This window comes from Limulus polyphemus, unplaced genomic scaffold, assembly GCF_000517525.1.
Source record: "Limulus polyphemus unplaced genomic scaffold, Limulus_polyphemus-2.1.2 Scaffold5568, whole genome shotgun sequence".
Classification (NCBI taxonomy): Eukaryota; Metazoa; Arthropoda; class Merostomata; order Xiphosura; family Limulidae; genus Limulus; species Limulus polyphemus.
Window position 1 is genome coordinate 46773 of NW_013671178.1, and position 13714 is coordinate 60486.

The 13714-nt window shown below is 31.5% G+C and overlaps 1 protein-coding gene across 1 annotated transcript in view; it reads left to right on the top strand.

Annotated features, from left to right (window-relative positions):
* LOC106472739 (DENN domain-containing protein 1A-like) overlaps positions 1–13005 on the top strand; it is a 48442-nt gene extending 35437 nt beyond the window's left edge. Inside the window, exons 14-18 of the mRNA XM_013933396.2 lie at positions 1245–1313; positions 4140–4241; positions 5112–5185; positions 9843–10053; positions 11536–13005. Of these exons, the coding sequence (XP_013788850.2) occupies positions 1245–1313; positions 4140–4241; positions 5112–5185; positions 9843–10053; positions 11536–12417 (1338 nt within the window). The 3' untranslated portion in view covers positions 12418–13005. The remainder of the gene's footprint in view (positions 1–1244; positions 1314–4139; positions 4242–5111; positions 5186–9842; positions 10054–11535) is intronic.
* The last annotated feature ends 709 nt before the right edge of the window (positions 13006–13714 follow it).

A 13714-nucleotide genomic window follows, 5' to 3' on the forward strand; every position in this document is an offset into this window, starting at 1 on the left:
CTAGTATTAAATAACTTAAAAAGATCCGTACTTTTAGGTTTTAGTTACTTTTATAACAAGAAATAAAGTACTTACCCAATTTTCTTTTTTTTGTTCTTGGGTTTTCGAAGACAGTTGACCTTAATTTTTTATACTATAGACAGCAATGCACTTAATAAGTTTTATTTAATTAAATAATGCACCAAAGAACATGTTCTAATAACATGTAAAAAGTAGACAAATTCACTTACCTCTCAAAATTTTACTGGCTTTCTAATTATGTGACAAGAGCCATTACAAACTCATCCAAGCTAGTCGTTAACTTTCCCACAGGAACGAATCTTATACTGTGAGTAAAATTTACAATATTCTGTTCAGAATACAATGTTACACAATACATCATTTGATAGATGAAAACCTTGACTTTCTATTGATTATAGGTAATATATATATAATGAAACATAAGAGAGAACTATCAATGAATTGTGAAAGAGAGGGTGTGGCAGGAGAGGTCTGATTTTCTATTTGATAGCTCTGTAACCAAACAAAATTTAAGGCTATAAAAAATTATGGTTTGTTTGAGCAATAACAATGTTATAGAGAATATTTTGCATTTAATTTCATACTGTTAATGGGTGGTGGACTAGGGATGATGATATGCTAAGAGAAAATGTGTCACATGGGTCACACAAGTGGAAATTCAGGATTTTTCTAAAATATTGCATTGTAGAATTAAGAACTTAAAACTTGTATACTATTAAAATATGGATTATTAGCTAAGGTTTTATGTTATACTACTAGGTATAACATAAATAAAAAGTAGTTTAATATAATTTTGAATGTAGACGCTAAAACCTTGTGTCGTGCAGTAAAGGATACTCAGGGTGATAGGGTTAAACATAAGATTGAGAATAAGATTTCATAAGACTAAAATGGTTTTAAAAAAAGGTTGGCACAGGAGGGAGCATATTTGGTCTTATTTTGTTGAGTGAATAAACTCAAAGAAATCTATGTATGTTTTATAGATTTTGAAGTCTATAATTTTGTCAATATATGGGTTTAGTTTTGATTTCTTTCTTCAGCAAATATTAACATTTGTCATTCATACTTGTAGTTTTGACACAAGTTATTTGGTAAAATATAGGCTATTTTTAATTGTTGTTATTGCTGTACATGTGATGACCCACATTCTTATAAGTGATTGGTTTCTTTATTTGTACATTAACTACTGATTTATTTAAAAAAAAATGTTTTCTTTACTCAAGGTGAAAGACAAAAGCAAACGAGCCTATAAAGACTTACGACTGAAATTACAGGATATTCAGCAGCAAAAGGTGTGATACTTTTTTTTTCTCTAATTTTTATGAAGCTCAGTACAGTAATTTTGTTTTTATTCCAATTGTTTTAACTTTTTGATGTTACTGATAAGAACTTCCTTGTTATTTCATTTTTAGGGAAACTATATTTTATACATTGGTGTTTTTCTTTTATGACGTTTAAAAAATTCTTGTATTTAGCTTGCATGTATTTTTATACCTATATTCATGCATAATTATTTACTATCTTTTTATTAACTTTTCCATTCAGGATCGATTAATATATATTTCATGAAAATTGGCAAGTTTTCAGTAACAGTACAAGTTTTTTGTACCCAAAAATCAGATTTTTTAATCAAGTATTTTTACTAAAGATATGTCTGTGAGTATATGGAGTCAGTGTTGACTGCTTAGCACACAAAGTGAATATCATGTTAAGATCAAAAAACTTTTCTTCATCTCAAAGTTTTCAAGTTTCATTTGCATAACCTCTTAAAACCTCCTGAATAACTATTAAATGTTTTTTGAGTAAAACTTTAAATTTTATCTGTTATTTTCTCTACCCTAACTCTATATGGATTCAGTTGATTTGTCCAACCTTGTAACCACCATAAAGATATATGAAATAAACGTAAATTACCCTTTTTCTTCCTAGAATGAATACAGACTGTAACCAAAAACTACAATTGATTATCCTCAATGGCTTAAGCCTCATAACACTCTACAGATGTTTGTACTTAATTTTATTGTTTTATTGCCCTTTGAACTGTGTCTAACTAATAATCTCAACTCACAAGTCACTCCTCAAATGAATAGCTCATTTTATCATGTTGAATGATGTAACATTATTATTATTTTCATTATCTTACCTAAACTAACTTTATCAAACGTAATAAGTTACATTTTACAATTCTTACATTTTAGTTACTTTTATTACAGTAAGTAAAAATTTACATGAAAAACAAAAAATTAGTACTTACCTGGATCCCCCTTATTTTGCTGTTGATTGAATCACAGTTACAAGCAGTGTGCCTCAGGGCTCAGTGCTGGGTCCTTTGCTGTTTGTGATTTATATTAACGATATTGACTCTGGAACGACTAACAAAATATTGAAGTTTGCATATGACATTAAGATTTTTGGGATGGCTAACTGTAGCAAAGATGCTACAGACTTACAGAGAGATTTAGATCATTTGATGCATTGGGCCAGTACGTAGCAGATGATGTTTAACTATCCAAAATGTAAGGTGATGCATGTAGTTTTTCACAATTCAAATGTTTTGTTATGATTTAAATGGGAATACATTAAATACTGTGGTTGAAGAAAAAGATCTTGGTGTTGTGACTGAAAAATCACTTAAGTCATCTAAACAGTGTATTGTAGCTAGCAATAGGACTAATAGGATTTTGGATAACATCTATAGAAATATTGAAGACAAGACAAGGGATATTATTGTTTCACTGTATAGATCACTTGTAAGGTCTCATTTAGAGTACTGTGTACAGTTTTGGGCTTCCTTCCTCAAGAAGGACATTGAATTGTTGGAAAAAGTTCAGAGAAGAGCCACTAGGATGATACCTGGGATGGTGGATTGTCCTATAAGAAGAGATTAAAATCTCTAAACTTATTTCCTCTGGAGAGGAGAAGGATCAGAGAGGATCTGATTGAGGTGTTTACGATTAAGGGTATTGATAATATAGATCCATCAAACTTTTTGTGTTTAGAAGTGAAAACAATAGGACAAAGAGTCATAAACTCAAATTTTGGCAGCATAGGAGTCATCTGCAGTTTAGACAGTATTACTTTTCAAACAGGGTAGTTGGCTTTTGGAATAAGCCGCCTTCAAGGGTGGTGGAGGTAGAAAATTTAACTGTTTTTCAAGAAAATATTGTATGAATACATTAGTAGTGAGGGGCGGTTACAGATGGAAGCTGGAAGGAACATCCTAGATGAGCTAATATGATCCTTTTTGTCTCTGTAAAATTTTATGAATTTATTGTTGATGAAACTTAAACCTACTTTTTTATACTAATGGTAGTACTACACTAAATAATTTTTTATTTAATAAAATAGTGCAACTAAGAACACATAATATAATATACACAGAACAAACTATCATAATTTTTCTGGCTTTCTAACTATGCAATAAGAGCCTTTAAAACTTTAGCTAAGCTTGTCGATGTGATTCCTGTGAGAAAAATGTTCTCACAGGAGGCCAAAATGACAATACTCTGTACTGGAAACAACATAACATTATAAGTCAGTTGATAGATTAAAACTTTGACTTTTTTATTAGTTGTAAATGATGTAGTATAAAGTGTCAGAGAGAATTATTGGCAATTTGTGAAAGAGAGGAATTAACAAGTGGGTCTCATTTTTTAGTTTATAACTCCTTAAACAAATATGAATGAAGGATATAAAAGTTAGACTTTGCATTAGTATAATATATATATATATATATAAGAAATGTCACAATTCTCATACTAGGGGAGATTGAGGATTTTTTAAAAATATTTCTTTATAAAATTGTAAAACGTATATGAAAATTTGATTTATTAGCTATGTTTTGATAATAAAGTAGTTTAACTAAATTTTAAATGTAACTGTAAAAGGTCATGACATGTGCACTTTGACCTACTTGTTGCCAGAGGGTTAATTTATCGATACAAATTTGTAGGTATCTCTCTTGTTTAAATATATCACCAAAAAATATTTTGAGATGCAGAGCAAAATTATGAAAAACTGTATTGGAATAAATACTTTTATTTTAAGAATTTTTTTATTTTTCAAAACAGACATGAAAAAAAACTGTATAGCATAAAGAAGTTTTATATCATTAATAGGAAGTTAGTATGCCCATCAAGAGAGAGTCTTTAGCAAAAAGTGCACCATCTAGTCCCATAGCATCTCGAATCACACGATCTCCTAAGACAAAGAACGGCAAGGTAAGAAACCATACAAATGTTTGTCTTTGGAAAATTGTTGTAATTTAGAGAAAAGGCAGCAATTAATTAATTAATTAATAGGTTTAATTCTCAAACATTTACTGTACTTAGTGTACAAAGATTCATTCCTTAATATGTTGTTTGCTAATGAATAAAGTAAAGTTTAGATACATATTTATTCTCATTATCAGGATTTTCAGTAATTGGAAACTATCTCTGTTTGTATTAGTATTTTCTAGTTCCTGAGTATGCCAGATTTACTTGGTAGTTCAGTTCTGTTGTCACTGTTAATAAAATGTTCCTTGCAAGAATTGGAGCAAATCATTGTTTTATTCCAGAGAAAGATAGATACTGGAATTCAAAATCAGAAAAATTAGTAACATGCAAAGTTATCTCTAAGCAAAGCTTGGAGGTTTATTCATTACCATTTTTAACACAGGAGAAAAGTGTGTGTTTTGTTTCCTATTTTTTTACTCGCGTTGAACTTATTACTGTATTATATATATACATCATAATACCTTGAACTGATGAGTATACTGGAATGGATGGCAACTGGCTGTTGTAGAAAATACAAGTGAAGAGGATAACAGTTTGAAAGTCTTTTGTCTTCAGTTGCCATCCATTCCAGTATACTCATCATGAATATTCTGTCTAACCAATCTACCAAAGAATACCTTGAACTGTTTTAATAGGCAATATATGTGGCTAACAGACAGGTAATGTATACATACTTTAATAATATATGGTATTTTGTTGTCTTGAAAAATCTATTTATAGGTTAATAGTACTCCCATAAATTAAAAAGTGTTTACCTGGAAGTTTTATGAGATAATAATTAAATGTTGAAGAATTCTGTGCTATTTTCCATAGGTGATAAATTATGTAAAGCCAACAAGTGCAGACTCAAAGGAGGATGAAGACTTCTGTGAAATTCATGAATCTAGGTAACTATTGTAATTGTATTCACATTTAACAAGTATTTCTGTGATAGTGTAAAAAATGATGTGATTATTATCACCTCACTTGTTTGTTTCAATGGCATGGTGTATAATGGGATTATTATCACCTCACTTGTTTGTTTCAATGGCATGGTGTATAATGGGATTATTATCACCTCACTTGTTTGTTTCAATGGCATGGTGTATAATGGGATTATTATCACCTCACTTGTTTGTTTCAATGGCATGGTGTATGATGGGATTATTATCACCTCACTTGTTTGTTTCAATGGCATGGTGTATGATGGGATTATTATCGCCTCACTTGTTTGTTTCAATGGCATGGTGTATGATGGGATTATTATCACCTTACTTGATACGTTAAAGTACTGGTATATGTATTAGGATTAGAGGACACTCAACTTGGTTTTGGGACCATAGTAATGTTCTGATTGGATAATGTTATCCAATATTAGCATAATTAGTTCTAGCATAACATGAATAAGAGTTGAGCTCAGTCCATTATAGTCCTAATATAAACACACACATATATAAACAGAAAAAAGTGGTGTGATATAAATATTTTTTTATCACAATATACATATTGAAACTGACACATGAAAAGTCCTGTAAATATGGGCAGAATATCATCTTTTGTTTTAACTCAAGTAACGTGCTTAAATTTATACATAGTGTCTACATGAAGCAACTGAATTGTATGTAGAGCTTAAGAATTATTCTTTTAAATGTTTCTTGTTGGTCATATAAGCAAGTTAGGCTTTTGAGAGAGATTTTTGACTCAGTTATTTGATTTTAGTAAGGAGTTGATAAAAACCTTAATGGAACTTATTTCTTCAGCAAGTACACTATAAAAAAAAAACCTATACAGTTTTATTGAGATCCTAAATAAAGTATTTAAATTTTGCAAATTTCTTTGATAATTCTAAGGCATAGGAAATAAAGAAGCAGCATTCAGGTTTGACTATTAAAATCAAGTAGTCAGGTTTAGCTAGTGACAGGAAATTAGCAGTTGAGTTCAGTGATCAGAAATGGTGTGCCATGCATTACAGGCAGAATAAAGAAGTGAAATATGGAATTATCACAATAAAAATAGTGACCAATTATGGATTAACCTTCCAGTCACCAAACAAAATGAAACAGCCTGTTTGCTTTTAACTCTTAATAAACTGATTAACATACACTTATTAATGGAGAAAAACTTTCACATGGGAAAAAAAAATCATTTAACTTATTTTGGTTGTTTTATCGATGCAATGGCATTATTTTCATATATACCTAAGTTGATGACATAGCTTTGATTTCCAGGTATGTCAATATCATTTACTGTAACTGGTTCTATAGTTTTGTCATAATTTCCTTTAAACAAACACTTTATGAATTCCATGACACTTTTATTGCTAGTAATTTATTTTTTCAGAATCATGTAGACTGAACTGTGGGTTGGAAAGTAACTTTATGATGTATCTATTGAGATTGTAAAATGTATGGTACATGTGTTGTTTATATCAGGAACATTTGTTTTTTATGTGATATATAATTTCTGCTAGTAAAGCAGCATCTAGTTTAAATGTGGTAGTTATAGTCAAAAAGTAAAATGTCACCCATAATGTTTTTAAATTCTATCCAAAAATGTATTTCAAAAGATATATATATATATACATCAGACTGACCTACAGCTTTCGTTTATGCTAGTTAACAGATGCAATGGTTAAGCTATGCTAGTTAACAGATGCAATGGTTAAGCTATGCTAGTTAACAGACGCAATGGTTAAGCTATGCTAGTTAACAGACGCAATGGTTAAGCTATGCTAGTTAACAGACGCAATGGTTAAGCTGTGCTAGTTAACAGACGCAATGGTTAAGCTATGCTAGTTAACAGACGCAATGGTTAAGCTATGCTAGTTAACAGACGCAATGGTAAGCTATGCTAGTTAACAGACGCAATGGTTAAGCTATGCTAGTTAACAGATGCAATGGTTAAGCTATGCTAGTTAACAGACGCAATGGTTAAGCTATGCTAGTTAACAGACGCAATGGCTAACCTGTGCTAGTTAACAGACGCAGTGGCTAACCTGTGCTAGTTAACAGACGCAATGGCTAACCTGCGCTAGTTAACAGACGCAATGGTTAATCATTGACATGCTGTTGCCATGGGCACTATCAATTTTGGAACTATTTGCAGAATAAGGTGCTATAATGTTTTTCAAATAGTCAATAATATATCTTCAAAAAGTACATTGAACATGTTTATCATTTATTCATATAATGACATGTAAAAATTATTGTTGACATAACTTAATTACAAGATTCTGTAAATGCATTCTTAAGACATGAGCTTTTTCTGGAAATTTGCAGAATTCTATGGATTTAATTTTGCCTAGGATGTTTTACTGAATTCCAGATACAAAAAGGAAGAAATAGTTTGGTTGAGAAAAATAAAGTGTCATAAGTCTGACTTCACTGATTTATTAACACATTTGCCATTGCAGCAATTTAAACGTATGCATTAAGCCAGTAATGTACAGTGACTTCCATTGTTTACTTGTATCATCAGAAACAGGCAGTTCAGTTCCAATAACTGTTCAGTAAACCTGTTTATTTCTGCAACCATCATGTACACAACATCCTTCATCACAAACAGTTTGAAAATATCAACTGGAAAGGCAGCAAACCTGCAACCACTTGAGGCTGTATAGTAAAAGAAATATCAGTTGGACTAACACATGTAGCCTGGACAGTCTTCCAGTGTCAGTGTCTCGATTGGCAGTGTAAGCTACGAACAAATCAGCTTGAATGTTTACCTGGTCGGTACAATCCAGGCCTCTTTAATCCTCAAACTCAAAATCACTAGGCTCATAATTACTATCCCTATCTATATTGTCCTCCTCAAAAGATTCTGGATCAGATTCTTGTAAAATACTCACAGCTTCACTCAGACTGAAACATCTGTGCAACCATGCCATCTTGTAGTTATAATGGTAACCAAAACAAACCACTGCAGAAATCTCAGTTCACGTGACTTGAGTGGTTAGTCATTAGTGGTGAATGTTTTAATATTAATGACCCTACAATCATATTGTGCATAAGCATGTGTAATGTATGTCAGTTAAATCTTTGATATATTACAACTAGTTCCATATAAGTTGATCAATGTTTCCGTGTGTCACAAGTGCCCTGGAACATTTGTATTCATCATCATCATGAAGGCAGGTTTTTTTCCAATATAACACTATTGTCAGTTAAATCTTTGATATATTACAACTAGTTCCATATAAGTTGATCAATGTTTCCGTGTGTCACAAGTGCCCTGGAACATTTGTGTTCACTATCATCATGAAGGCAGGTTTTTTTCCAATGTAACACTATTGTACTATGGGAAAGATCAATTGTGAGTGCTTGATTTATGTGGATGTGTAAATATATTTATGAACATGAGCCACCTGCCATTCTTGGTAGTAGAAAAAAAAAGGTGCTAATATGGAATTGGGGACTTGTATTTTAAACCTCATTGTACAGCATAGTGGCAAAAAATAGAAAATCAAAGGCCACAACTTGTTGATAGATAATGAATTTTAATTACATTTTTTTCTACTGTAAGTACAATTGAAATGTACAAGTGCAAAAATCATTCCTTATATATAGTTTTGGAACATTACAAATTCTAATAGCCCTCCTTCTTCCTCTCAAATGAATGGCACACGCTGTACATAGAAAATGGTCCTATCCATACTAGAAGGCAACATTAAAACAGTTAAGATGTACAAACACAGTTGGAAGATCTTTGTGTAAGCATTAAACATTAAAATCCACATTATATAGGAAAATGTGCTTGGATTACACAACAGAAAATCTAGAAACCCAAATGTTTCTGGTGTCTAAGAACATTGTGGCCTTTTGTGGTTTGTCCCATGATGCTTAAATTATGGTACAGCCCAAATATGATGTAAGTTGTTCTTCCTCAAGGTTTTGTTTGGTGCCATTTAGGTTATTGTATTTGATACACAGTGGCAGATTCATATGCACTAAGTGTCTATCCTGATTCACCAAGTGTAACAATGCTGTTGATGTAGCATATTTTTGCACATTGTAATTATGATACAGCTATAGTCTGTGTGAAATTGACTGAATGATCAATATCCACAGTGTTCATTTTCTAAGTATTTTTTTCCATTAGCAACAATGATGAATGGAAACCATTTTGCTTTCACTAAAACAAAAAATGTTTTGCAAATGCCAAATGATGAATGTTTAACATAAAGAAGCCAAAATATGAGACAAGTGAGCAAAGTTTCTTCAATCTTGAAACTTTAATATTCAGTAACTTTTGGATTGAGGCTGTTTATTGTAACATGTAAAACAACTGTTACGGTATCTATCAAGATGCAATTTTTATTATTAAACAGGTTAATGAATGTCACGTGATTTCTTTCATGTTAAAAATTGATTTATTTTGTAATAAGTCTATTTTACATATAAAGATGGTAATTACTTATGTTAATGTAATTAGTTGTGTTTTACATATTGGAAGTAAATTATATTATTGGTTGCTATTAGAAAAGCACAAAACTCTCTTTCAAGGACATAAAAATAAAACTTGTTAATGTATATTGCCATCTTTTAACAAATGTTTAATGAATTACAGAACCAGACAGTACAACTTATTGAGTGTAGATGAGCTAACGAAAGATGATGATAATGGTTTGTTATCTGATGAAGAATCCACTTCCAACCTGAGCTTTCAGCCAATCAACATGGACTTCATGGGTGAACTACAGGATTTGTTATTCCAGCGTTTTTCTTTAAACCCACCCGAGCAGTCCCCTGCTGCAAAACCACCTCCAGTTGATCGGTCGGTAAGTTGTGGACTAATTCCAAACAGGTTTTTAAGCTGTGGTTGACTATAAGACCTCATGCTCAACTAATCGTTATTGATGTTTTGAATGGTAAATCATGGAGATTATTTGCAAATTATAATGAACAGACATTTTTTTTTCCCAGAACAATCCAGTTCTGGAAGAAATGTCAGTCTGTTATTTGTTTATTTAAAAAAATTAAACTTGACAGTTTCTGTAAAGGAAAAAGCAAATATTAATTGTATGTGTAGGTGGGTTTGATGTACCATATAAATTTTAAGTTTTTTAATAACAAAAATATATGTATAAATGTTTGAACCACTTTATCAGTGGTGATGATAATTCATGTTTTTAAATTGCTTGTATCATTTTGAAACAATTAGGAAAATGAGAACAAAAGATGTTGAGAATTATGTTGTAAATTCTTAATTATTCATACCTGAGTTTAGGGTTTTGGGGGAAAGTCTTCCATAACTTGAGTTTTCTAATTGACTGTCTCTACATTAAAAATCTAAAATCATTCATGTTGTTTTAAAAGTATTATATTTTAATTTTCATGTCCCTCTCCAAATAGACTTTGTGCATGCAGTGTATAGTTTCTTGATGTGTTCGTACTCTTTATTTTGTTAAATGTTATATTTATCTAGGTTAGACATTTTAAGAAAAGTACATCTCTCACTAGTTAGAAATACTAAAAAAATGGTCATTAAAACAAGTGTTGGATTTTGATAGTGTGAATAGTTCCAATATGGTATTCATAAAACTGGGCTGCAACATCAGATAAATCTTCTTGTATATTAGTTATTTCTTCCATCAGAAATGTTCCCTGGTATCGTTGGTAAAGTATTTTTGTGTGTAATAATTTGTCAATTCCAAAGCAGAGGTGTGTAAAAATAGTATTATCAGATCAGTCTTTTGTCTCCCACAAGTCACTGCCCAAGAGTACTTTCACACAGTACCAAAACTCTTCAGTTGGGGTGGATGACGAGAAATAGAAGTATTTCTGAAATGCTATTTATATAAGCAGTATAAGATTTTAAAAGTTCTGGTTTAAATGTCGTAAACTGGCAACGCATTGGAAACCAATTATGCCTAATATTTCTGATAAAAATCATGCAACATGTACATATTTTTCCCCACATTCCTCCTAATTTGTCTGTTTTAGACTCCAAATCAGAGATGTGTAATAATAGCATTTTAGGTCTCTTTTGTTCCCAGCAAGTCACTGGCCAAGGAGCATTTTGTTCAATACCAGAACTCTTTTTGGGCTGTATGATGAAAACTTTGAGATAAAAAAAATGGAAAAATTTGGCAAAAAAATATACATTGCAGTTTACATGATTTTTATCACAAATGTTGGTTTCCAATGTATGGCTAGTTTTTGGCATCTTAAAGGTTTTTTTTTTCTTGTCTGTGACAATGTTATTTATCTATAGTTTATAAAGTACATAAATATAATAAAATGTTCACATGTTTTTTCAGCTCAAACCCCAGAAAAGCCTACCTGCATCCCCTGTGAAACTTAACTCCTCAGAAGTTTTAAGACTTACTCCAAGACTTCCAGCTCCTTTACCTCCTCCCAGAACAAAGCGTAAGACAGTTCAAACATCCTGTAACAGAAGTTTTTTAACAGCAACATCATCTAAAGAAGTTGAGCATAATGAACCGCCCCTGATTTGTCTGGAAGAACTGGATGATGCTGAAATTTTTGACCCATTACTGATTAAACAACAGAATAAGGTCTCATCACTAGAGGATTTCCAACTGTTGTCACAGGCTAAACCAAACCAAGTCTTTATTCAAGAATTAAAAAGCACACTAAATTCTAATAGAGGTGCTTGTTCTGTAACAGTCCCCATAACAGTACAGAGCAATCCTGTTTATAGTCAGTGTTTTGTACAACCAAGAATTGTTAGCCAACCTCAAGTTCTTCCTCCCCTAAGTTATCATGGATATCCCATTCCAGAACGTTTCAATCCTTTTGTCCAACCTTTTCCCACCCCACCTCCTCCTAGTTACAATATTCATCCACCTGTCTCGGTACCAGGAGAAACTGTAACATCAACAACCTCTGGCTGGTCCAGACATGTTGATATACCATCAGATACTATGTCAAACACGGATGCTTTGAAGAATTTGGCAGTCTTTCACCTTCCAGCATTGTCGGGAGATTACTCCACCACAACCTCATCAATGTCTCAATCAGGAGAACTGTTTGCTGACCTTGTAAATTGGCCTGGTCCAGGTTTACCTTTAAATACTGACTATAAAACTTCCAATGTAACTTCCACAAACTCAGAGGTATCTTTGAGCTCCACTTCTACAACTTCCAGTGCCAAATTTAGATGGCAGAGATTTGACTGAATGATTCTTTTGACCATTGTTTCTGTGATTTAGTTGTATTTAAAAGAATTTATTTGGTCCCATTATTGGAATTTCAGGGGTTATAATAACATGAAATATATATATATATATATATATATTGTAAAAAGATATGCTTTTAAGAGTGAAAATCAGCAATGAATATCAGAATATTTCAAATCAAGTGAACAGTTTGATAAAGTTACTTCTAAGTATGTTTTATCAGGTTCAGAAACTCAAAGCAGTTGCCAGAAATGTAGAATAAACATCCTCTAACATAGCTTCATTATATACACATGCCAACAGATTTTATGTTCCTATGTTTCACAGGTCATAAGTTTCCTTTGTGTTCCTTTCATTTATTGTTGATACAGAAAAGGGTGTAAATTAATAAACTTACAAAATTCTCCACAGTAACATTTAGAATTCTTAGGCTATTTATACTCATTGATATTCAAGAGTTTTGTTTTTATGGTTTGTATGATGACTGGAGAAAGATTGATTAGAATAGTCTCTTTCTTTCTCGTATGTGTGAAAAATGATTTAGATAACGAAATGTATTAGTCTAACGAGCTAAAAGACAAGAAAGTTAAAAGTAATGTAACATATGTGCATTAATAGTGTTTTGATTGCACAAGTTACCAGAACCTTACTCAAATATTGTTACACTTGTCACATGGATATCTTTAGTCCACATTTCTCTGGGACAAAATAATTTGTTTAACATTGTGGTGTTTTAACTTCTTTGGTTTTGTTTAAAGTATGCTGAAAAGAGATTGATGTCCACTGTGTCATAAAAATGAGACATTTAAAGCATATTTGACTTAATTATGAATTAACCAAACTCTCTAAGTTCTGTCAAAATTTAGTGTATTTTGTATTAAAGTCAAAAACAGTAACATAAGTATTGTTACGTGTATAATTCAGTGTTTGTATAAAACAATTGTTGCTCTATGAAATCTTTAAATATTGTCAGAGTACAACAAAAACACTATATATATATAGATATATACATTGTGTACATGTGTGTGCATATACATTTACATACAGTATTTATATATTTTTGTCTTCTCCTAGTATTATTGACTTTTTGATGTAAAAACTGTGAATTTTGTGTGTATTAGGATACAAGTAGCTATGTGCCTTGTAAAACACAAACACAGTTTTGTTATTGCATTTAAGTTTACTCAACATGACTGGGATTGAGTAACTATCATGCTGAGGCTGACCTACTCTTCCATGTAATTAGTAGAATTTATAACTGACGAGGTGACATTCTTTAGAAAGGTCTAGGTATACA